Source organism: Micromys minutus (genome assembly GCF_963924665.1).
Source record: "Micromys minutus genome assembly, chromosome: 6".
Taxonomy (NCBI): Eukaryota; Metazoa; Chordata; class Mammalia; order Rodentia; family Muridae; genus Micromys; species Micromys minutus.
Genome location: NC_137975.1, coordinates 2,824,510 through 2,850,591, shown reverse-complemented (window position 1 = coordinate 2,850,591; position 26,082 = coordinate 2,824,510). Strand labels below are relative to the sequence as shown.

At 44.7% G+C, this 26,082-nt stretch overlaps 1 protein-coding gene across 2 annotated transcripts in view; it reads right to left on the bottom strand.

Moving 5' to 3' along the window:
* The window catches only part of NIBAN1 (niban apoptosis regulator 1), a 148,091-nt gene that overhangs the window by 81,398 nt on the left and 40,611 nt on the right, over positions 1 to 26,082 (bottom strand). Inside the window, exon 2 of one of the 2 annotated variants that reach the window (XM_080917565.1) lies at positions 3,564 to 3,694. The exons of the other annotated variant lie outside the window; for it this stretch is intronic. Within the exon in view, the coding sequence (XP_080773691.1) occupies positions 3,564 to 3,694 (131 nt within the window). The remainder of the gene's footprint in view (positions 1 to 3,563; positions 3,695 to 26,082) is intronic. 2 annotated transcript variants of the gene reach the window in all.

Genomic DNA, 26,082 nt, shown 5'->3' with positions numbered 1-26,082 from the left:
ACTGTGATCTCCAAATAAATTCTTCTTTTTTCTCTAAGTTGTTTTGGTGATGGCGTCTTATTGGAACAATAGGAAAATACCCAAGACACATAACCACAGGCCAAGTCGGTGTAGGTAATTTCGCATTAGGATGCTCTTTCCAGTGATTCTAGATATCAGATTGACAGTTGTATCAGGCGTGATGGCACATACCTTCCATTGGGCTCTTGGAAGGCAGATGGATCTCTGTGAGTTCCAGGCCAGCCAGGGGTACACAGAGAGACCCTGACTCAAACAAATAATAATTGACAACTCAATATAACCTCCTTCTCATTCCACCTTTTCCAAAAGTAGTGGAGACCTAGTCTGCGAACACTTGGCCTGTCTTCCTGCATTTTTCTCTTGTTTTTGTTTTGGCTGGTTGATTAGTTTGGGGTTTTCTGAGACAAGGTTTCTTTCTGTAGCCCCTGGCTGTCCTGGAACTCACTCTGTAGACCAAGCTGGTTTCAAAACTCACAGACATCTACCTGCCTCTGCCTCTGCATTCAAGGCGTGTGCCAGCACTGTCAGGCTTCATCCTGCTTGTTAAGAGGTTTGTTCTTGGTTGAAAAACAAGGCAAGCCAGCAGCAATTAGTTCTCAGTTCTGTCTCCTATGTTCATGAGCATCTCTCATTCATTAGCTTTGAGGAATTCCTAGTTGTCTCCTCATTATGACTTTACCGAGGTTCCTGTGTAAGGAGAACATGCATCCTGCTCTCCTGTTCAGTTTTCTTATTATTGTAAAGTACAGGAATGTGCCCTTATCTGACATGTCACCAATGCCACACTGACTCCTCTCTTCAAAACTTATCGCCTTACTTTAAAGAAAAAAAAAGAAAAAAAGGGGGGAAAAAGCATATGAATTATACAGGAGACGAGCCTATTTCTTTTAAGATGAAATTAATTTCATTTGAAATTCCATGGCTTAAAGACTCTCCTGACGGATGATGAGGCCACCCTCTATCTTGCCTTATGAAAAGATAGGAAAGACCTTCGTGGTCTCTTTAAATAAGGCTGAAGACAACTTTGTTACAGCTTTTCTCATTCAAGCCACTTAGTCAGAACTGTGGTCTCCTGATAGACTTACCATGTCTGAGTCTCTGGTTCCGGAAATAGAATCTGCATTGGTTTTGCTTAAAGCTGGTCTCCAGTTTCTGGGACCCAGTGATCTACCTTACATTGTCTCCCCGGGGCTGAGGCTATGGCCACACCCACCATGCACGGTTGGAACTTGCATTCTTGGATTGATTTATTTATTTAATGTGTATGTTTTCCCTGTGTGTACATGTATATGTACCGTGTGTGTGTTTTCTCTAAAGAACAAAAGAGGGCATCAGATCACTGGGAACTTGAGATCTGGGGTTCTGGGTGTCTGTGAGCTGCCATGTGGTCTCTCTAAATTCTGAGACTATTTTTTAATTCAGGGATCCCCGTGCTACTGAATTCTGTGGCTAACTCAGACCCTCAGTCATAGCTGGTTCATGACACCATTCATCCCTGTCCTTCTCCTCGGGGAGTTTCTTCTTAGTGCTTTTGCTCAGATTCTCTCCTCTTTGGGATCTGCAAATGCTGCTGAGTCCGGTGCCTTTCCACTCTGTCTCTGTCTTCCTCCCCTCATACCTCACTGCTGCCTCCATTATGAGCTAACAATCTTAGGTTCCATCTGTCTACTGGGCTCCAGATCAGAACAACCATCCACTTGAGTGACCACAGAGGAATGTAAAAATCATCATCATCACTATCATCATCAGCACCATCACCACCACCATCATCACCACCACCACCATCATCACCACCACCATCATCACCACCACCATCATCAGCAGCACCACCACCATCACCACCATCATCACCATCATCACCACCACCATCACCACCATCATCATCACCACCACCATCACCACCACCACCACCATCATCACCACCACCATCACCACCACCACCACCATCACCACCACCACCATCATCACCACCACCACCATCAGCAGCAGCACCACCACCACCACCATCATCACCACCACCATCACCACCACCATCATCACCACCACCACCACCATCATCACCACCACCATCACCACCACCACCACCATCACCACCACCACCACCACCACCACCACCACCATCATCACCACCACCATCACCACCACCACCACCATCACCACCATCATCACCACCACCATCTCAGGATCTGAGAACTGGCTCAGTAGTAAGAGTGCTTGCTGCTCTTACAGAGGATCCAAATTCAGTTCCCAGCACCAACATCTGATGGCTCAAAACCACCTGAAACTACAGCTCTAGGGAATCTAACATCATTTCGAGACACCCTGGCACCTGTGAACAAGAGTGCACAATCACACACACACACACACACACACACACACACGATGTGGAGGTGGATAAAATATATCTTTTAAAAAATAAAAAAGAGGATGCGCATCAGGCCTATATGTAGGACTGACTTAAAAAATTAAATATAATTTTAAAAGAAAAAAATTTTTTCTCAAACTTATTTTGGCAAAATGAACTGACTGCACACCCCCTACCCTACTCACCCCTACCCCTCTCTGATAAAAGGCAGCTCCGTGCCCGTGTGTCCCTCACATGAAAGGCCATGCCCCTGTTTCCAAAACCAAAGTTTCCTCCTGAGGAATGACACCCGTTTACCTCCACACTCACAGACACGCATTTTCATACACGCAAGCGCACATACACACAATGGCTATCACTTCCTTTTTACCCTCATGGTTTAGTCTTTTTGGAGAGCCCGTTAAAAATAAAAGCAAAAAGAATAACGACAAACTACACACTTAAAATTCAGCCTGCATGTGGTACCCTGTCGTGGAACTTCCCATCACTCTGAAAACCAAGCCCTTACATTGGTCCTAAGGGTTCTGGTCCCTCCCTGTCTCCCCAAGGTCACTGCCCATACTCTCCCTCACTCACAGAGCTCTGGGCAAGCTCCTAGAGTCTTGGACGACCTTTCCACTTCCGGCTCCAACTTCTTGGGACTCTTGTTCAACAGATTCAACCCACCTGCTCTGTTCCGTCATCACAACTTCCCCCACACAAGAGTCTTACTTCATTTGTGTCTGATGCTTTGATCCTCTTAGCACCCCCAAGTTCTTCCACTGTATACAGTCTGTCCCTTCCGTCTGAACATAAACTCCAGGAAGGGAGGGAGTTTTGAAATTCACATACTAGATCAAAGACAACTCAGGGGGAATCGTGTTTGATCATTGACCAAAACAAATGTAATCATGGTTTTGTTTTGTCTTTTTTTTTAGATTGACCTTCACAACAGCAAGCTAAATTTCCTGTACCAAACCAGTGAGAAAAAACACGCAGTGAGATTTGAACCTTCTGTCTTTCTGTTTAGACTGATCATATAATCAAGAAGAGATCATATATTCTCACTTCAGGGGTTTTTTTTTTTTTAGCATAAAATGATTTTGGTGTAGTTTTAAGAACTGTAATTCAAATAATTCAAATATTAGCGTCTATAACCCTTTCTCCAGCGAGGGGAAGATCAGTGCTCATGGGTTACCTTGGTCTTCAGAAACTGTGAGGTTAAATCTCTCTGCTGTTCCACCTCGCTGCGGATGTGATTGCAGAAAGCCACAGAATATTGGCGGCTGTAATAGGGACTGAAGTTTTTGATAGAAGCCTCCGTTTTCCCTGGGGGAAAATATGAAAATTGGAATTTTGAACTATAGCATGCCTCCCAGAATAGATATCAAGTTACTTTGACTACCCCCCATCTCCCAAACACCACGCTGACCTGTTGCCTGTGTCATGTGGAAACACTGTTCCTGCTCTGAACCCTCCTTCATTCAGCATCACACTAAGAGCTTGAGAGTCCCCAAGGATCTGGCGGTCAGTGGTCGCAGGAGTCTTTCAGTGTACATTTCACTCACTTGCCTCCTGGACACTCTATCTTGATATTTATCCTCCTACATGACAGTAACCTCAGAGCCCATCCTTCCTGACTCTGTGAACACATCTCTCGTTTGTATTCAGAACTTGGAAGCTGAGCCTCCAGTCTTTTTGCCTCCACGGTCCTAGATTTGAAATACATAAAGTGTTGGCAAATACAGAGACCTGCCTGAGACCCCCCCCAACACCCCTGTAAAAATGCTGGCCCCGGGGAGATGGAGACAGGAGGGTACTGGGACTTGCTGACCAGGAGTCTAGCTAAATTAGTGAGATTCAGTTTCAGTGAGAGATCCTGTCTCAAAAAAAAAAAAAAAAAAAAAAAAACAAGAATTTCAAATCTATGAAGAAGGAAATTGAAGAAGATCTCAGAAGATGGAAAGATCTCCCATGCTCATGGATTGGAAGGATCAACATTGTAAAAATGGCCATCTTACCAAAAGTAATCTACAGATTCAATGCAATCCCCATCAAAATTCCAACTCAGTTCTTCATAGAATTGGAAAGACAAATTTGCAAATTCATCCAGAATATCAAAATCCATCCTCAACAACAAGAAAACATCTGTGGGAATCACCATCCCTGAAATCAAGCTATGTTACAAGGCAATTGTGCTAAAAGACCGCATGGTACTGGTACAGAAATAGGTTGATCAATGGAACAGAATAGAAGATCCAGAAATGAACCCTCACACATATGGTCACCTGATTTCTGACAAAGGAGCTAAAATCATTCAATGGGAAAAGGACAGCCTCTTCAACAAATGATGTTGGCTCAAATGGTACTCAGCATGCAAAAGAATGTCATTTTATTAAGGGAATACAAAAGAGCTCCCCTTTCTCATACACATTATAAGACTGAAAAATGCCCAAGAAGTGGGCGTGTCAGCCTGTAGAGGGTCTTGGTAGGCATGGGTGTTTTCTTTCTTATCTCCTTGTACAAAGCTCAAGTGCAAGTGGATCAAAGATCTCCACATTAAACCAGTACACTGAAACTATTAGAGAAAGCGGGGAAAACCTTAGAAACATAGGCACAGGGGAAAAATTCCTTAACAAAAAACCAATGGCTTGTGCTCTAAGACCAAGGATCGAGAAATGGGACTTAATGAGATTGCAAAGTTTCTGTAAGGCTAAGGACACTGTCAAGAAAACAAAACGGCAGCCAACAGACTGGGAAAAGGTCTTTACCAATCTCACATCTGATAGAGGTCTAATATCCAATATATACAAAAAACTCAAGAAGTTGGACTCCAGAGAATCAAACAATTCTATTAAAAAATGGGGTACAGAGCTAAACAAAGAATTCTTAATTGAGAAATATCGAATGGCTGAAAAGCATCTAAGGAAATTCTCGACATCATTAGCCATCAGGGAAATGCAAATCAAAACAACCCTGAGATTCCACCTCACACCAGTCAGAATGGCTAAGATCAAAAACTCAGATGACAGCAGATGCTGGCGAGGATGTGGAGAAAGAGGAACACTCCTCCACTGTTGGTGGGGTTGTAAGCTGATACAACCAGTCTGGAAATCAGTGTGGTGGTTCCTCAGAAAATTGGACATAGTAGTGGAATAACCTGAAGACCCAGTTATTCCACTTCTGGGCATATACCCCAAAGATGCTCCAATATACAATAAGGACACATGCTCCACCATGTTCATAGCTGCCTTATTTATAATAGCCAGAAGCTGGAAAGAACCCAGATGTCCTTCAGTAGATGAATGGATACAAAAAAAAAAAAAAAAAAAGTAGTATATTTACACAATGGAGTACTACTCAGCTATCAGAAACAATGAGTTTATGAACTTCCCAGGGGGGGAAAAAGGATGTATCTAGAGAATATCATCCTGAGTGAGATAACCCAGTCACAAAGGAACAGACATAATATGCAGTCACTGATAATTGGATACTAACCCCAGAAAGCTCTGAACACCCAAGAAACAAGTCACAGATCATATGAAGCTCAAAAAAAGAAAGGCCAAAAAGTGAAAGCCTCAGTCCGTAGGGGAAAACAACAACAACAACAACAAGTGTACAGCACCCACTCAGAGTGGAGTACACCTAGACCCTAAATCATTAATAACTTGAGAGCTAAGAAGATATCATTATGTCTAATCTATACACACCAAGAAAACTTTGACTATTTCCATGGTACGTTTTGTTTTACATGTACTGTATGCTTATGGTAACTAGTAAGATTTCAATGCACACTATCAAACCTTTAAAAAAAATCAAGTACTGACAAAAATATGTTCATATAGTTTTATGCCAAAATGCTTGTAAAAATCTGTACATGTGTCTCTCTTTTTCAAATAAAGTTGTAAGAAAAAAGTGGAGAGCAACTGAGAAACTCATTTGACATCAATCTTTAGCCTCCACACATACACACACACACACACACACACACACACACACACACAAAGTGCACAAACATGCACACACACATACGTGCACACACACAGTGGGAGGGAGGGAGAGGGAGGAAGAGAGAGAGTCTTGTGCTTAGGAGATTTTTGTGACACAAAGTGTCGTGTGATTGCTGTGAGGTAGAGAAGAACCGACTTAAAGGTCTAGAGGCAGAGACTGTGGAAGCCATTCTGTGAGATAGAAACCGCCCATCTAACGTCAGCCAACTCCCTCGCCTCTCCAGGCCCACCATCCCTGGCCACGGAGTAGGTAGGTAGACGTGAGTCCACATTCCCTGAGTCTAGGTGACAGGGAAGCATGGTCTTGAAGACACAACGACATCGCCACACTGACCAGCAGCGACATTTTGGTGTCTTGACACCAGGGGTAAACGTTGCTGTCCATCATGTAGGACCTAGCATTGGAGGAAGGGGAGATCCAGTTGCCTTTCCTGCTTAGTGCAGGAGATGGGAGCGTTCTGAACCAGACGGGATCTCCGTACTTGCCACTGCTGTGCTTGTTTCCAAGGACAGAGATAAATGTCTTCATCACTATCTGTTCTGACAAGCACTTACAGCTTGCATTGGGTAGGATAGGGACCTGAGGAAAAATAAACCAGGGATAACACTCCAAAATATTTTTAAATACTTCATAGGGGGCTTGGCTTAACTTTTGCTTTTCAAATCTGATGTTTCAGTTGACAGAGGAATGTTAAAATGAACCTTACAGGCAAGAGTTATGCAGAGCTATTCCCCATGTAAATTTCAGAAAGAAATGAAGAATCTGAGCCAGGTATTTGGAGATGCTCAGCAGGAGAACCTTGACTCCCACAGCCAACTGTTTGTGTGCCTGTGAAATCAGAGCCAAACACCTATGCCTACCAAGACCCTCTACAGGCTGACACGCCCGCTCTTGGGCATTTTTCAGTCTTATAATGTGTATGAGAAAGGGGAGCTCTTTTGTATTCCCTTAATAAAATGACATTTATGAGCTATATTTATGGGCTTTAGTAATTATTACTTGTAAGGTCCTTTGAGACCCACTAATAACAGATTCTGTAGAAATGCAAATAAAAGCCCCTATAATTTGAATCAAGCATTCTTTTGCTTGCTCCCTGAGTTTATGGTATTACAATTAATCAGGATTTGCATAATACTTTAATATACTCAGGCTTTATAAGCATCTAATTGGTTATTATTTTATTAGCTTTTATTACAATGCATAAATAGTAATCCTATACCCTCGTCTATAATTTTCTTCCACAGGAGTGGGAAATCTTGGAGAATTCCCACACTGAGAGTGTAAATGGCGAGAAAAATTTGCCCTCTAATTCCAGGTGACACCATTTGGTCTGTCTGAAGAGGACCAGGCTAATTGTGGATGCTAATGTTTTCTCTCTTACAAGCACAAGAATGAAAAGAAAGAAGGTGGCCGTCCTTTGATGATGATTTCTATGAAGCTATTAAAGCCAATTTTATACCACCTCCCCAAGCCTCCTACAGGTATACCCTGCTTCTTCTGTGGTACCTTAATGCCAGCCTCTTAAGGGATGAGGAAAAAATGTTCCTGGGATTTGATTATCTACATGTGACATCCTCAACATATCAGCATCAAGTCACTCTTACAAAGAAAAGATTGTAGATTTCTTGCATTTACTTAATGACTAGTTCAAATGTAAATAAAACGGCTAATAGTATCAAAAGATCCACGGAGGGAAAACTCCAAAGTCGATCTAAAATGCAACTAGACATTAAATTAAACCTGTCTGGACCTACGGAAGCACCCAATGTGAAGACTCTGAGGACCATAGCAAAGCCTGGGTAGCAAAGCCTGGGTGACATTGTCAGGCATCAGTGGGAAGAGAGGCCCTTGGCCCTGTGTAGGTCGATGCCCCAGTGCAGGGGAATGCCAGGGCGGTGAGGAGAGAGTGGTAGGTGGGTGGGAGAGGGAGCACCCTCATAGAAGCAGGGGGAGGGGGGAAGGGAGAAGGGAGACCCAAAGGGGAAACTGGGAAAGGGGATGACATTTGAAATGTTAAAATTAAAAAAAAAAAGTAAAGCCTAGAGTTGGGTCAACAATACCAGTGCGGTGGGAAGACAGACTCTAGACTCAGGCAAAGATGGTGCAAGTATTTCTGCCACTTGCTGGCTGCATGGTCTCACAGGAGTTTCCTGTTCATCTTTCTCACATGAAAAAAAATAGCAGTAGCTTCACAGAATTATTGTTAAGAATCACACAAAACGCCTCACTGAAAGTACTTGGTCCCGTTGCTGGCACACAGTGACGAAAAGTGACCAGAATGTTGGGGACAATGCTAGCCAACCAGGAGACACCCCTCGGTGTGAAATAATAAAGTAAGAAAACAGAAGATAAGAAAGCAGTCTGTTGACTGGACTCTTTGGGCACATCTCGCATAACAGTTGTCCCACCCACTGCAGGGCTGAAACAAATATCACCTGCGTTTCCATCGATGTTTGGCTTAAGTTGTCCTGTGTGTATCCCTGAGTTAAAAATCAACCACCTAAGGCCAGGCATGGCGGACCATGCCTATAATCCCAGCGTTTGGCAGTTCGATGCCAGTGTGGGCTAAATAGCCAGGCCCTGTCTCAAAAAAACCAAACTAAAGTGAAAGACTTCGACTACATAAAACAGTAACATTAACCAACTGAAGGCAAGAGGCACAGTTGGCATCTGGGCTACATTGAGCCTCGGTCCTCACACCTGCAAAGCACAGATAAGGAGCCCCCGAATCCGGTCTGACGGAAGCCACATTGCCGGTGCTTCCAGCGCAAGGAGGCTAATGGGTCACCGAAAAGCTGCCATGAGGGGACTGGCTTCTTCTCCACTAGGAACACAGCGCTGTCAACACACGTGCAATTCTGCGAATCCTACTTGGTGGCGCCAGCCTGTGCTGGGCACCATAGTGCAAAATCCCCACTAAAACCAAAAGGCCTCTTCCACGGCTCCAGACACAAAGCTCAACTTTCTACAGAAAAGGTACTTACCCTTCCAAAACCAAATGTTTTCATACGCACGTGAAATGAAACTCTCACTCCTAGGTTCAAGCAGAACCTGTTACTTTTATTTCTACACTATTTGAAGTTTTAGTCTTATTGTGTCTTATACGCCGTGGGTGTGCAGGTACCCACAGAGACCAGTAGAGGGCATCAGATCCCCCTGGAGCGGCCGTTCAGACAGCTGCTACATGGTGTGGGTGCTGGAAACCGAGCTTGGGTCCTTCCGCCAAACACCAAGGGGTGTTCCTAACTGCTGAGCCCTCTCTCCAGCCCCTTTACACTGCCTCTTAGATCCGTCCCCTTTCCCCCACCTCAGCCAACCTATCCTCTATTGAGCCATGATTAACTCTCAACATCGTAAGAATCTCTGAATTTTCTCTGTGCAGGCAGCCCAGCAAGGCGAAATTACTTAGCTCTCTGTGATAAAACAGGAACAAATTGTGCAGTCAGAAGAGGGAAACACTGAAACTGAGGCACAGATCCCTAAAGACAGGGGAAACAAAGCCAACACTCCATTTGTGCAGTAGCAACAGATTCTAAGAAGGGCTAGAGTCTAGGATAAGGGGATGTGTCTTAGTCAGGGTTTCTATTCCTGCACAAACATCAGGACCAAGAAACAAGTTGAGGAGAAAAGGATTTTTTCAGCTTATACTTCCATATCGCTGTTCATCACCAAAGGAAGTCAGGACTGGAACAGGTCAGGAAGCAGGAGCTGATGCAGAGGCCATGGAGGGATGTCACTTACTGGTTTGCTTCCCCTGGCTTGCTCAGCCTGTTTTCTTATAGAACCCAGGTCTACCAGCCCAGGGATGGCTCCACCCACAATGGGCTGGGCCAGGGATGGCTCCACCCACAATGGGCTGGGCCCTCCCCCCTTGATCACTAGTTGAGAAAATGCCTTACAGCTGAATCTCATGGAGGCATTTCCCCAGTTGAGGCTCCTTTCTCTGTGATGACTCCAGCTTGTGTCAAGTTGACACAAAACCAGCCAGTACAGACAGCATAGGAGAAGCAAAAACACTGTGTTCACCGGGAGTCGTTGAAGATAAAGCTGACACCAGCTGCAGAGGCCCAGATGCTAAAGTGAGTGAGTGTGTGCTAAAGAGAGTCCTGGCACTGAGCCTCTCTTCTGAATGATGTAAGGAGCAGACCTCATTAGTGACAGAAGTCACAGCTCCCTGGGTCCTGGCGTGCCACGTTTCAGGGACATGGAGCCGTCAGATCACATCACTTCTTGTGTGACACCCTTCAGTAGTTCTCCTCAGCCTGACAGTGAGAGACCCCAAGCCCACCTGTCATACACCCCAAACCTTGTCTATTCCTTTCTCCTCTCTGAATTCTGTCGGCCATTTTCACACAGAGGCCGACGCCAGCCCAAAAGGATCCTTTTCAGATCTGGCTGGATGGAAACAACCTCACCAACTTCAGCATTCTCCCAAACAGTGCACTACTTTTGCTCCAGATGTTTAAATACGGCTCATCTCTCCTCCAAGGGCAGGCTGTATTTGTATACTCAACAAATATTTGCCAAATGATTGGGAGAACAGCTGAATAAATATTCAAGACTAAAGAGCATCACAATGTATTATAATAATAATAAACCCATAATATCATCCTAGGAAGGATGGAATTTGGGGGTTCATTACTTATATGAAGGCATATACCATAAAGCCCAACAAATAATTGTTTACAGAAATCAGAATCTTACAGGCTAACTCCTCTTAAGCTTTTAGACAAGGTTTTCCCCGTGAAAATATCTGAAATGATTAACATCACATCTTTGGTTTGTTTTGATTTGATCAGTTTATAAAGATGAGAAACGTGTGAGAGTCTGGCTGAAGTTTGTGTAAAGGCTGAAGAATATGAATTTCAGGGTTTTTTTTTTTTTTCATTCTAGAAGGTTCTTTGAGTGACAGTGCCCAACACCCGCAATGATTCACTGGAATCTATTTGTCAGTTATTTGTTTATGATGCGTTAGCTTTCACTCCCCATGACTCTCAGTATCACAGCGGTAACTAACATCTTTAACGCAGCCGTTTTCCGTCTCAACCCCTTTGGGAGGCTGAATGACCCTCACAGGTGTCATCTAAGGCCATCAGAAGTTTCAGATACTTACATCTCTGTTCGTAACAGTGGCAAAATTACAGTCAGGAGGCAGCAATGAATTCAATGGCTTTATGTTTGGGGGTCACTACAACTGATCGTATTAAAGTATGGTAACGATGGGACGGCTGCACACCTCTCCTCTAAACTCCAGAATCTTTCCAAAGGGGAGAGGTTCCTCTGTTCCAACACCGTTTAGAAAACTAGTCCATAAAAAAACAGCATGAGAAGTTAAAACCCTGTTCTGTGTCACGAGACACAAAACAAGTCGGTCTCTTCGTTGTGTTCCTCTCTCACCTCTGAAAATTATAACTTTTCTCCATGTTAGTGAGCTAGCCCTTGATCTGTGGCTTGTCATATGCAAAACAAACAAAAATCGTTTGTTTTTAAGATGTTAGATTTCTATTGTGAACGGTAATTATCAAAGAAAAAAAGGAATTTTTAACACTGGAGATGCATTACACATGAGGAGACACTGACCTGGCCTTCCTACAGTTTCTCAAGACCTGCCGAGGTTATGGGTGACGATAAATATCAGTAAACAAGAAAAAGGCCTCCAAAAATGTCGTTAATTTTAAGGTGTAATATATGACGATGTGTATTTCTCCTGGGTTTCTGAAATCATAGGGATTTGTAAGTCCTCATGAATTGCAGCATCAGCTACGATCTTGGGTTGCTAAGCACTACCCCTTTACCCTTTAGGGTGGAAAATTGGAAACCCCAATTCACAATACAGAGGTGCAAAAATCTAATTACATACAATGACGCCCAAGGACTCTCTTTCTTCAAGTAAATGCCTTAGAGAATGAGGATAAATTGGATTCCCCATAATTGAACTGAAGACAGGGAGGTGGGGAGAGAGAGTTGGTAGTTTGGGGAGAGAATGAGAACACATTTATTACAGGAGCCTGGGTGACAGGCTCTTAACAGACTCCACTAAGACGCGGCAGAGTGATTCACAGGCAGCCTTGACTCTGCGGATTCCACAGGCTCCGGGAAACCTCCAGCCTGAGGTAAAAGCTGAGAGGTGTGTAAACCAACTTACGTTCTCTGTGATTTACGTTCCATGTTAATCCACAGAAAAGTGCACAGATTTGAGCCCTTCCAGGAGCTTATGATAAAGTCACCAGAAGCCACTCAGCACACGTCTGGATAAAGCAGGCCTATCAGGAATGAACAACACTCAGTTTCCTGGGTTTCCAAACTCGTTCTCAGAGGTCCGAAATGGTGAGGAGAGTTTACGTGAACTTGACCTCAGACCGTTAGAGACCCTGATGTTTCATAATCCCAGTCCACACCGAAAGCCCACCCCCCAGCTTGTAATGCGACAACAGAGCTCAGTACTGTAAAGGCATGTCGAAACTAAAGGGCAGGAGCCAACGACAGGGAACAGACAGAAGCAAAAACAGAGTTTTCTGCAAAAGATTACGGTCACTGAAGTAATGAAGGCTTCACCTGTACCAGACACCTGCAAAGCAATGGTTCCTGAGTGGGTGGGAATGAATGAAGCAGGAGAAGACAGTAACAGGGTGGGCTCGCTACCCCACAGGAAAACTGTCTCCTTTAGCCAGCTTTCCCGAGTTAAAAGATAATCTGGGACGGACATAAAAAACTAGACATGAAGTCTGCTCTGAGCTCTGGTTTTGTTGTTTGTCTTTTACTATAGCTAGAAACACACAAATGCACTTGTATGCACACACACTCACACACCCATACCTGCACACACACACCTGTACACACACACACTTGTATATACACTCACACACACCTGTACACACACATTCACACACACTCACATACACAAGCACATACACTCATACACTATGCACATACATACATACTCACATACTCACATGCATGCGCCTGGACACACACTCACACATTCACATACACAAGCACATATATACACATATACACACACTCATACACTATACACACTCATACACCTACACACACTATACACACACATATACACCTGTACACAATCATCACACCCACACCTGTATACACCCATTCACACACATACACCTATGTACACACACACACACACACACACACACATGCATGCACGCACGTGCACATCTACCTTCCTTAGCCATAGTTGGGTAGAAGTGATAAAGTCTTATATTTGTTTTGTTTCCCACTCTTCACCTGGACAAAATGCTTGGAAATTTTCACAACCTTTTTGCTCCTCACAGCACACTTCCAGTTGTCCCGTGACACACCTGACGAGAATAAATCTTACGCATTTGGCCATTTCTCTAAGTTGCCTAATGTCCTCCAAGGAGTGAAAAAGAATTTGAGCTGCTCTGACAGCTGACTTTCGGGACACGGCCAGGGGATGCGTGTTGTGCCTTGTCCGTCTGACAACCTCCCCTGGACCAGACAACCAACATAGTACCAAGTCAGAATCAGGGAGGATGGGAGTCTCTAGGCTGTTGGGGGCCTTGATCATAATTATCAAGTCTTTTTTCTGCACGTCTTTTATCAGAGGCTTTCAACGTATTCCAAAATCATTACAACATTCCTCGCAAGTGAACATAGCATTCACAGTAAAAGAAGTCGGCCTGGCTGAAAACAGACCAGAAACGGAACCTTGCATTGTCCCTGGATTCCAATGTCCCTGGATTCCAGTGTCCCTGGATTCCAGTGTCCCTGGATTCCAATGTCCCTGGATTCCAGTGTCCCTGGATTCCAGTGTCCCTGGATTCCAGTGTCCCTGGATTCCAGTGTCCCTGGATTCCAGTGTCCCTGGATTCCAGTGTCCCTGGATTCCAGTGTCCCTGGATTCCAGTGTCCCTGGATTCCAGTGTCCCTGGATTCCCTTCTAATGCAGAAAGTGCTCTGCGTCTCTCGAAGGCGGCTCACACGCTTTGTCACCGCTTTTCCTCATTAGCTGTGTCCTCCTGTCTGCTTCACTTTTCTTGTCTCCACACAGGAGTACATCATTTAATACGCTTTGCCTTGTCTGTCTCTGTCTCTCAGGAGTCTATGCTGGGCTGGCAGGAAGGCTTGTTAGAAAAAGACACTCGCCCTGGAAGGTTGGGGACTTAAGTTCAACCCCCAGACTCCATGTAAAGATGGAAGGAGAGAACTGAGTCCACGGAAATGTCCTCAGACCTCTACACGAGCACCAAGCCAGATAGAAGGCCCAACACAGAGTCCATTCATTCATTCATTCATTTTAAGAAGTCATGTCACTGATGTGAAAAACATACTTACAGGTATGCTTACATTTGCTTACCTGGGATCAGGGTGACAATAAGGACGTGTCAGCCACAAATCCCATGAAAAACTTAGTAGAACATCCAACATGTCTGTAGGCCAGCTGAAATTTGAAACTATTCACAAGGCTGGTAGGGTACTCATTAATAAAAATTATTTTCACATGCCTTAGTTTATGAAATCTGAGACCTGCCAACATGATTCAGGTCCACAGCTACTTGAATTTAGCAGGTGCGAGGTCCCTGTATTCGGCTTTCCCGATACTAACCTGAACATCACCCAAAATGGAATCTGGCCGGTGACAGCTTAGGATGCAGCTCAGCACAGGAGTCAAAGTTTCTATTTTAGACTCAGTAGATGCCAGCCTGCCTCTGCTGATCGCTAAACTTAAGATTCCCTGAGTCATTCACAACTGGAAAACACACACACGCACACACACACAAAAGGATCACGTGCAATGCCCTAAAAATACAGAGAGATTGCTTACATCACCCCAATTCCCAGTGTGTTAACTATTTAGACGGCACAAGACTGTTCAGTCACCCTCCTTCTCTGTAGAAACTGGAAATGATGTTTCTCACACCACCAGCCCTGCGTGGACCCCAGACCCCACGGGTGAAATTTACAGACTCCGGAACTCAGTGGGTGACAACAGTAACCTCAAATGCTCTTCTCTTTTCAAGTAAAGAGCTTACCTGTCCTGAGGTCACAACACCATTTGGTACTAGAGCATTTGTGAAATTTGTGAAAGACCAAAAAAAAAAAAAAAAAAAAAAATAGTGCCAAGATATTAGGAGCATTTTCCTGCGTTAACACCACAGTGCTGTTTGGAGGAGCTCAAACTTTTCACTTTTATTACCAAAGAATGTAAACAGTCCTTGGTAATAAAAAGGATGTGCTTGGGGAGCAGTATGAGGAGACGTGAAGATTAATGTTGTATCACCCTGACTCAGACACCACCATGCTGAGTGCGTGTGTAAGGGCCACGTAGAGATGTATGTGAACTCTTCTCTTGAGCGGTCGAGCAAGTTCTCCCTGCCGGGCCGCTCCAACCTTGGACATTAATCCTTTCCAGCCGCTGGACTCTTCCAAGATCTGGGCTCAAAGAACCCCATTAGCTCTCCTGGGTCTCCAGCTTGCGAGCCGCAGATTTTGAAGCTTGTCATCCTCCACAATGGCTCGAGCTGTGTCTTTGTACTACACAGATATTCAATCAGATACAACTGATTAAAATTTATTGAATCCCGACACAACGGTCCACTGGTTTCATTTAATAGACATCATGCTCTTAGATGTTAAAGACAATGCAAATGTCAAATACCTCCATGTATTAACTTCTAAACATCATCAGGAAACAAATTGAAACATGGAATCTATACTTAAAACACTCCATCAAGTCATCTATGAAAAATAATTAAAGCATTTGGCTTAGTTTCACCCCAGTTGGCAGAGTTTGGCCTTAAAAAAGGCAAAAAGCCAACAAAGTTCTGGGTACCAGGGAAACCAGCTCCCCTTATCTGAGCACCTTTAATCCTAGTCAGGTGTTCCAATTAAGTGGTATCACCATCTCAATTAAAGCTGCAGTTGCTGACTGGTACTAGAAAGTCCCCTGGGAAAGACTAATTAAGTCAGGTTCCTTTCTCTAGCGACTACAAACTTGTTTTGCACAACTCAAGGGTAAGAGGTATTAGCACTGACCAGCCACATCTTTGGCACACAGGAAATAGGCTGTAGCAGAGTTTCTCTTGCCTCTACCCTTCATCCTACTTTATATGAGCAAAAGAGGTGATGGTGGGTTGAGCGAGCCACTGGCACAGTGTGTGTGTGTTTGTGAGTTTTCTTTAATGATGAGGTAGTTTCAACATATAGAATAGAATGTTGGGTAGTGCATATGTAAAGTCGGCCCCGATAAATAAAATGCTAATGCCAAACCAGAGTGAACTTACTGATCTCCTTAACTAAGGTGTTGCAAATCCATCTGTGGGTTTTATCACAATCTGCAGTGTCACTTGGCAGCATTGTGTTGAAATTAGTGTTTACTCCTGGAAACTGCTGTAGAGGACAACTATGTGGTACCGCCACATAACCAATAGCACTGCTGCGCAAATCCTCGGCTTCCCTCCACCTGTCAGTCTGATTCCTGACGTTTTGTATCTATGCATACAGGTATATATAATAATATTATATAAATAACTCGGCCACTGTCAACAGTGAGACAGCGTTATACTCCTAGTACCAGGCTGGACATCAGACTACTGGAATATAACAGAAAGTTCAGACAACTGATTCAAAAATGGAGTTTAGTTTAGTTCCTCTTGCCTCTCACGTCCTCTTTCGCCCTCACATTCGATGTTAATGTGAAGCGAGTTCCTCTAAATGTTCTTCCAGAACGCCAGGACAAAGAGTGAGGCTCTCACTGGCCCTCAAGATTGCCAACCTTCCCACCAAGGTGATAGCAACTTTCATCCCAAATTTTCAGAGCATACCATCTATTATAGCTGGAAATTCTTGTGAGTGAAGTTGAGCATCTTCAGATGTTCCTTGGCCACATGTTTTCTTCCCATGAATACATACTCTCTCACCATATGGCTTTCTGCTGATGTATGAGCATTGTTTATAAATTTTAAGAAAGAATTTTTCTCAGACATAAACACTGAAAATATTTCCCAATCTATGGCTTTTTTCTTTTCTTTTTTTTTTTCTTTTTCAATTTTGGTGCTTCATTGAGCAAAAGTTACAGAGTTTAATGAAGTAAGACTTAAGTCATTGTCTACATTAGGAAACCTTCCTTCCTCTTTTCCTCACAAGGGTTGCCTCCAATGTTCTCACTTAGAACTGCTTTGACAGGAAGGTCTTTCACAACCTGAAATTTATTTTTATGTATGGTTTGGGACTCCATAGTTTTCTCATGAAATACACACTTTTCTGTTTCTTTTTTTATTACTAATTATTTTATTTATTTACATTTCAAATGCTATCCCCCTTCGATGTCCTCCCACCCACCCCATCTCCCATCCCCTTCGCCCCTAAGAAGGTGCTTCCCCACCCACCCAGCTACCCACTCCCACCTCACCCCTCTAGCATCCCCCTTCTCTGGGGTATCACACCTCCACAGAGCCAAGCGCATCCCCTCCCACTGAGACCAAATAAGGCAGTCCTCTGCTGCAAGCGCAGGTGAGCCAGGGGTCAGCTCACGTGTGCTCTTTGGTCGGCACACACACACTTCTCATAGTTGAGTGTTTGGCTTGGAGCTTTCTGCTCTATCCAGTGGCCAAATGTTGACTTTGGAACTGTCAATAACATATCTCAAGTATGATAGTATTAGACTAATTTCCATTTCTGGAGAACTATATCTTCCCGTATTCTGGTTCTCCAAATTTTCTCAGCGATTCCTCACCCAGTGAATGCTCTGTTATAAGCAATGCAGATTATACATACCTTTTGTTCCCGTGCACAAGCATACAAGAAAAGAAAAACCCTACGGATAAATCTGCAGGGTGGATGATAACCCGCAGGGTGATTGCATGCCATTTTAATTGCCGTGGGCGCATCACCCTCATAGGAGTTACACCATTTTTCACGGCCACTGTATCACATTGACATTGTCATTTGCCTACGGGTGCATCACTTGCATGTCCGAAAACTCCAGCCCACAACCTTTCAACAGAGATATCTGTTGTACAACTATAGGGTTCATGAAGAATCAAACCACCATCCCAACCACCTGATATTGTGCCTGCCACTAATGGCAGCAGACTGAGCATCTTTCCAGCATTTGGAATGTGTATTTACAGTCCGTGTATTTGTAGTTCAGTCCCAGCAGGGCTGTGAGTGCCTATGACGTATGACTAATATTGTACTCCTGGTTCGATATTATTGACCCAAGTACATTACTCCCTTCACGGACATTGCAGACTTCTGCGAGCCAGCCTAGACAACTTTCTGAAGACGGGTTTCATTTTATATTTCAGGCTGGCCTAGAGTTCATTGTGCAGCCCAGGTTGGCCTCAAGTTAACAACCCTTCTGCCAAGCACACGTCACTATACCCAGTTCAGATCGTTGCTCAAAATATCGTTTCTTGGGCTGATGGGATAGCTCATTGGTGAAGGCACCTGCTTCCAAGCCTGATGACCTGAGAGGTATTGCAGAGAACCACATTTTGGGACAAGAGAAGGACCACCAGCTGTTCACTGATATCCCCAAGCATGTAAATGTACGAGGTTGTACGGATATGCACAAAAGAAAGAAAGAAAGAAAGGAAGGAAGGAAGGAAGGAAGGAAGTGTAAATATTGAAAGTTTGGAGTACAAGAAGGGCTATCTGGATATGAGGAAAGAAATTGTTATTTCCACTTGGCAAAGAGTAACATTTAAAACTAGTCATCTCCTTGTGCTGGAGAGATGGCTCAGTGGTTAAGAGCACTGACTGCTCTTCCAGAGGTCCTGAGTTGTGCCAGCAACCACATGGTGGCTCACAACCATCTGTAATGAGATCTAATGCCCTCTTCTGGTGTGTCTGAAGACAGCTACAATGTACTTACATATAATAAATAAATACATCCTTAAACACACATATTTATATTGTTAAAAATAGTCACCCTTACTGGACAGTGGTGTCACACACCTTTGATCCCAGCACCCAGGAGCCAGAGGCAGGCAGATCTATGAGTTTAAGACCAGCCTGGTCTACAGAGACAGTTCCAGGACAGCCAGGGCTACACAGAGGAACCTCTTCTCAAAGAGCAAAAGCAAACAGGAAAGTGGACTTTGGGGACAAGTGAGGCTTTATGGCTTGACACAGAAGAGGGGTGTGTTGCTTTTGAGGGGAATATGACTTTCTATGCACCAGAATCCTGGCTGTCTTCTGTTTGCCTTCCTCTGAGTACATCACCCCTAGATGTTCCACCTAGTCTGTCTCTGTGAGTCCATGGAGCTTGGACACTGACCCCTCAAATGAGAGGCTGCTGTTCCTTCTTATCCCAGGGCAGAGCTCAGCCTTCTCCCGGGCACAGATTCTATTCGTGCTGACAGAACTGGGCTTACAGCAGCACCAGAGTCTACGTGAGAGCCACAGACCCAAACACAGTCACATTGGCTCCACAGCTGATTGGGAACGAAATGTTAAGCAAGTTATTTTACTCTAGAACACATTTTTGCAGCTGTGGAAGCCATCTACCCCTCCGGTTGGCTAAAGGGACTATGGCGGCATCCTTTCAGAACACATGAAGGTCCCCAGATAATGCAAACATTACACGAGAAGCAGTTACTTACAGATGAAGAACTGTCCTGGGCTATAAATGTGCTGCCTAATAGCAGTATTGTCTGTGAAGCAGGTTAGCGTATCTGTCATCTCATTGGGTACTTGTCTGAGATGGATGATCTACTCAGTTTTAATTAACTTTCATCTCAACAGTCTGTAGAAAAATCTTCGTGTTTTCATCTTTTTAAACAAATGAGGAGACAGAACACGTATATCTCAGTGTTTCCTTCTATCTTGCTGCTAGTAAGAGTCTCCTCAACGGCTTGAGTAAAAAGTAGAAAATTCTATCCCCTACTCCAGACCTACCATATCTGAGACCATTGGACAAGGCCAGAGAGTCCCAGGGAAACGCTTAAGAGACAGCCAGTTTGGTGTCATCAATAGCACTGTGGTGAATCATAGAAAGGGACATTTGTAAGCCTTAGTAAGATGCCCAAGGGAGGGAGGCAGTCAGAGCTCTGAGCCAACACACCAGCTCGCTAACTTCCGGTATTCCCTTCAAGACTCGTAAGAAAGAGAAGCACTCTGGTACTCCAGAGAGTGTGTCTTTGTCTCTGTGTGTGTTGGGGTGGGGTGGGGTCACGCCCCATGTTCCAACTTTGTATGTGCGTGTGCAAGTGTTACATAGCACACCTGTGGAGATCACAGGACAACATAGGGGACTTAGTTCTCCCCTTCTACCACCTGGGTTCTGAATTCAGATTGTCAAGCCTAGAACCACGCATGTTCGACTGGGCCATCTACCTTTGGCCTGCAAATTATTTTTCAAATGAGATGAGTTAAACTGGGGATGGGAGGTAAGAGGAAAATGCAAGTGTCTGACTGTGCCACAGAGATGTAAGAGAGGCAGCTGTTGGAAGAGCCAAGTCCTCCTTGTCAGTGGGTAGTTGGCTTTTATAAAACAGAGGGGTGGGGGGGGGGGCTCAGCAGGGTTAAGGGACAGTTTGGAACTCACGCCTACATTCTAGTCCGTTCCTGAGTCTGCTACTGCTTCGGAGTCCATTGTACAACGTTCATGGAGAATTCCAAAGCTTCAGAAGCCCACGGGCATCCCTGTTTCACAGATGTTTTTTAGATTCTCTCGGAGTTGGTCCCCAGCAGAGGATGCACCCGAGGTAGGAAAAGTGACCGCACAGAAAAAGGTGTTCTGTGCCGATGAAGGTCTCTGTGGTCCTTCTCATCGGGGAGAGCTGACCTGATCCTGTGAACAGACACCAGTGGATCTGCTGTGTAGCAGATACCACACGGAAAGCGCAGCATATCATTCGATTACATGCAAATCTATAAATATATAAATAAAATGAAGGCGAGGAACACCACCTGAGCCTACATAATACTGTTGGTCTAACTGTAAGTGTTTGATTCTGGTTTGCTACCATCATAAATGGAGAACAGTATAGCCACATGCAAAATATAAAATGACACATTAAGCTACCTTTATTGCCTTTGTAAAACATATATACACATACACACACAAACTATACAACTATCAGGATAAAGCTGAAGGCTGACTTTTAAATTTTCTATTTAACACAACAGAAAGTAAGTATTTCATACCTATAGCTATCACAGAAAGTGATAGCATCTCCTTCTCCTTCAGAGTGTGTTGTCTGTTAGTTGGTTTGTTTATGATTTGGTTTGTATTTTGCTTTTGAAACAATTTCTCACTATAGGACCCACACTGGCCTTGAACACACAGTGATCACTCTGACTCAGCCTCCTGAGTGTTTCAGTTACAACCATGATCCCCACACCCCCTGGAGTGGCTGGTTTTGTGTCAACTTGACACAAGCTGGAGTTATCACAGAGGAAGGAGCCTCAGTTGAGGAAATGCCTCCATGAGATCCAGCTGTAAGGCATTTTCTCAACTAGTGATCAAGGGGGGAGGGCCCAGCCCATTGTGGGTGGAGCCATCCCTGGGCTGGTAGACCTGGGTTCTATAAGAAAGCAGGCTGAGCAAGCCAGGGGAAGCAAGCCAGTAAGTGACATCCCTCCATGGCCTCTGCATCAGCTCCTGCTTCCTCACCTGTTCCAGTCCTGACTTCCTTTGGTGATGAACAGCGATATGGAAGTATAAGCTGTATAAACCCTCTCCTCCCCAACTTGCTTCTTGGTCCTGATGTTTGTGCAGGAATAGAAACCCTGACTAAGACACCCCCATACCCCACAAACATCTACTGACTTATCTTTCAATATCTCGGTCAAACTTAACCGCAAATTATATTTGTTCAAACCTTTGCTGGTTTGTAGTTCTGAATCAACCTATCTGCCTGTCTTCCTCACAGCTTCTCACACAGGAAATGATGGCCAAAGAATGAGCTCAGCCTTGGCTGGTCTGTCACCACCCGTGAAACCTTTTTTGTCCCCGATGCCACTTCCAGTTTTCAGAATGGCGTGGCATCACTCCACCAGTGTCCTCAGCCCCATAAGGACCCTCTCAGAAAACTTCCTCATTCTAAGGAAATTGAGGTTTTGTTTCTCCCTTATCCAGCTCCAAGCTCCTCTCAGTCTGCCATCTGGCCTCTCCCTGTCTTGCTTCTTCCCTAAGTCGATCTCTTGAAACAGCACTTCCAAAATCCCCGTTCCACACCTACCACGTCTCTGTCAACCACTCTTCCCCAGAGAAACTCAAGATCAGGCTGCACAACCAAAATGGACCTTATATGCATGCCTGCTGCACCAGGCTTTCTAGAACCTTCCAGCGTATGTCCAACTCTCTCCTGCTTTGTCCACCCAAAGCCAGCTCTTCAGTAGCCTCAAAATTGTTCTCCAACTCAGTGAAAAGATTCCCCATCATCTGAGTATCTGCAGTGGGAATCTGAATATTTTTCCTTAATTCTCCACCTTCAAAGGCTATATTCAGGGCTGTACCCAGGGCTGCACTCACCATCTGACTCAGCTATGCTCTGGAATCCAGTCTTGTTTCTAGTGTTCAGTACAGACCCTCAGCTAATGCACGAGAAGTTACGTCAGCGAGCTCCTGCCCTCCCCCAGCCTCTACTCACCCTCTTCATATCTGATCTTCAAGCTGAGAGCAGGACTTCCTGCAAAGGTGGAGGTAGAGGATTTCTGCCTGGGCTGGAGGCCATCTAGGGTTGTATATGAGTTCCAGCCCAGCCTGCTCTACAGAGTGAGATCTGTCTCAAACAACCTAACTAACTAAATCTGACTTTAACCCACCGGCAGAGGCCATATGCCATACAGTGATTAGCTGGTCTGGTCCCTCTTCTGATCAACATTACCTTGAACTCTTCCAGGATCTTTAATTCGGCCTCAGCTCCTCCTCTATGCACAGAGCACCCAACTCCGGTGATGTCATCTTCCTTGGGTCAAGGTGACGTGACCTTGGTCATGGCTTTTAAGTACAGCAAAACTCTGACCTGCTGACACTGTCCACTTTCCTGGAACTCAGAGGCCCAGACAAACCTCGACTTATCTTCAGAATCAAATTGGAAATCTGCCTGGAAGGTTCTGCTGAGTGACTCCTCGTCATCCGTCCCTTGAACTGACGTAAAATGCTCCACGTCCTATACTTTTCGGCATTCACACGGCCTTTCACCTAAATTCCCAGTGGATCTATTTCTACAGTGCAGTCGATGACATGTTTAGGTGCCCTTTCTGGCAGAGTAGCTCACTGAAAATACCTTCTCTTGTTGGTTCCTGGGAACCAGAGGTCAGCACGGGGTACATAAAAAGGAGACTTCATAAATATTTGCTGGTTTGCCGTTTAGACATTACGTATACGTTCCCTGCACGCCATACCAAACTCCCTCCAAAGGACTCCAGAGAAAGCAAATGCAAAACTAATTTTCCACACAAACAGAACACATCCCTCTGAAATTCCCTAGGAGATCCCATTTGAAAACTGCTCTGAATTTCATGTGCTGGGTTTTTAGTTTCCCTTTGTTGGGGACCCAGGGAGTTCAAATAAATAATGGCTTGTCAAAAGGCCTGTCCTAAGGAAACGTGTTTAAATCACGTAGTCACTTAGCGTGAGATAAACTGGGAGAAGGTGGCCCATAGCGTGAGTGTTTAAAAATCCAGGACAAAAAGGATTGGCCAGAGGTGTGTAGATGAACCACGCTAAACTGCTTCCAGAGCCCAGGGCTAGGGAGGGGTACCGTGAGGGGAACAGTTCCCTGCCTTTGTGCCTAATTCCAGCTGGAGCTCACACTTCCTGGGGTATCACAGGAAGCATCAAAGGGCACTTTGACAAAGGGGGTTTCAAGGTGAAATGTACTTAAGACCAGGTTTAGGTAGCACAAAAATACTTAGCTGATTTAATCCAGCTCAGTGTGGTGCAGAAAAAGTCGACTGTAAGAAGTCTGGATAGCAGAATTTATTTACTTACTGGAAAGATAGACTCAAATTTACTTTAAAAATAATTTACAGAGAGAGAGACAGAACCTTTCGAAGAGGGTGGCTATCTCACACTGTGTGTGGCTGGCTGTCATGGGGGACCTCTGTGGTGCTGTGGCATGTCAGGGTCAGGGGAGCAGGTGAGGAAAGAAAGGCTGTTCACTCATCACCCCCCAGGGGACCAGGTTCTGGAAACATCCTCGGTGCTGGGTAATTCCTTCCGAGTCACTCTTCAACCATCTCCATATAAGTAACTAAATGTACAAACCACAAAGAATAACCCAAAGTCTCATCCTACACACTCAAAAACAATTGCTAGATTAAAGGAAATGCCCTTACAAGTAAAATAGTGAAAAGCTTGCTCTCATTCAAGTGCCTAGGCACAGAACTATATATATTCATAAAATAAATATATATAAATATATATTCAGAAACACACATACACACACAGACACACACACACACACACACACATAGCTTTGGTGTTACCCACCTTCAAAAATTTTGACCCAAAATTGTTCCTGTCCAAAAGAAATTCAGGGACAAAAATGGAGCAGAGACCGTGAAGGAACGGTTGACCAGTGACTGGCCCAACCTGGGATCCATCCCATGGGCAGGCGCCACACCCTGACACTACTACTGAAGCCATGTTGTGCTTGCAGACAGGAGCCTAGCGTGGCTGTCCTCCGGGAGGCTCTACTCAGCCAGATGCATATATTCACAGCCAACCATTGGACACAGGTCGGGAAGAGTTGGGGAAGAACTGAAGGAGCTGAAGGGGACGACAACCCCATGGGAAAACCAACCCTGTTAACTAACCTGGACCCCTGGCGGTTTGCATCTTTGTCTATTTGATGCGATCTTGTTGTGTAGAGGGTTTGTGGATTGAGTTGAATATATAAACTTGTATGAAAAGCTATCGGTCTGTAGAGTTGTATTTATGTGGGATTTTGGGGGTAGAGAAACACCCCGGGACAGAGGCAGAGAACAGGCGGTAGTAAACCACCAGGGAAGGGAGTTGCACGGACGAGTTGGGCTGGTGGCTTGGACCGGGCTCCAGAGGTGCGCGGCTCCGTATCAGGGTCGGGCCTGAGGAGTGAGACCTCAGGGCCGACAGAGAGATAAACCTTTATATTTTAATATTTACTGCAACAGTGCCCCTCGGACCCGGCCGATTGGACTCAGCTGATTGGCAGTGATGTCAGCAGACTCACATGGTTTTTTTGTTGTTTTTGTTTTGTTGTTGTTGTTTTATTTTTTGCTGAGGAAAGACCCATGAGAGGGTGTGTGATGTTTGACGGGACAGTGACAGGGACGGGCTCGCTTAACTAGCTGTGCAATGCATCTTGGTCCTTCTTGGTCTCCTCCCTTTGTTGAGTGAGGCACCGCAGAGACCTTCCCCGCTAGCCCTGGTTGTTCCTGTTGATCCATCAGTTTGGCTGAGGCCTGGCTGTTTCTGCTGGGTCCTGCCACCACTGCTTGACGGAAATGGACGGCTGGTGAATTGCTGAAGTCTTTGAGGGTAGATCGAGCTGCCGCTGCTGACTCCTGTGAACTGAACTGCTGGTTTCCTGACGAGCAGGTTGGAAATGCTCCAAAGAACAATTTCTAAACAGGTCCAGTTCTCATGCAACCTAATAACCTTTCTTTTCCGCTACCTCCGGTGGGCAGTCGGCTAAAAGGGAGGTTAAAGTATTTAAGAACCCTTATTAAAAAGTAGGGTTTGAGAAAAATTTAAGCAACGGATTATATATTGAAAAAAT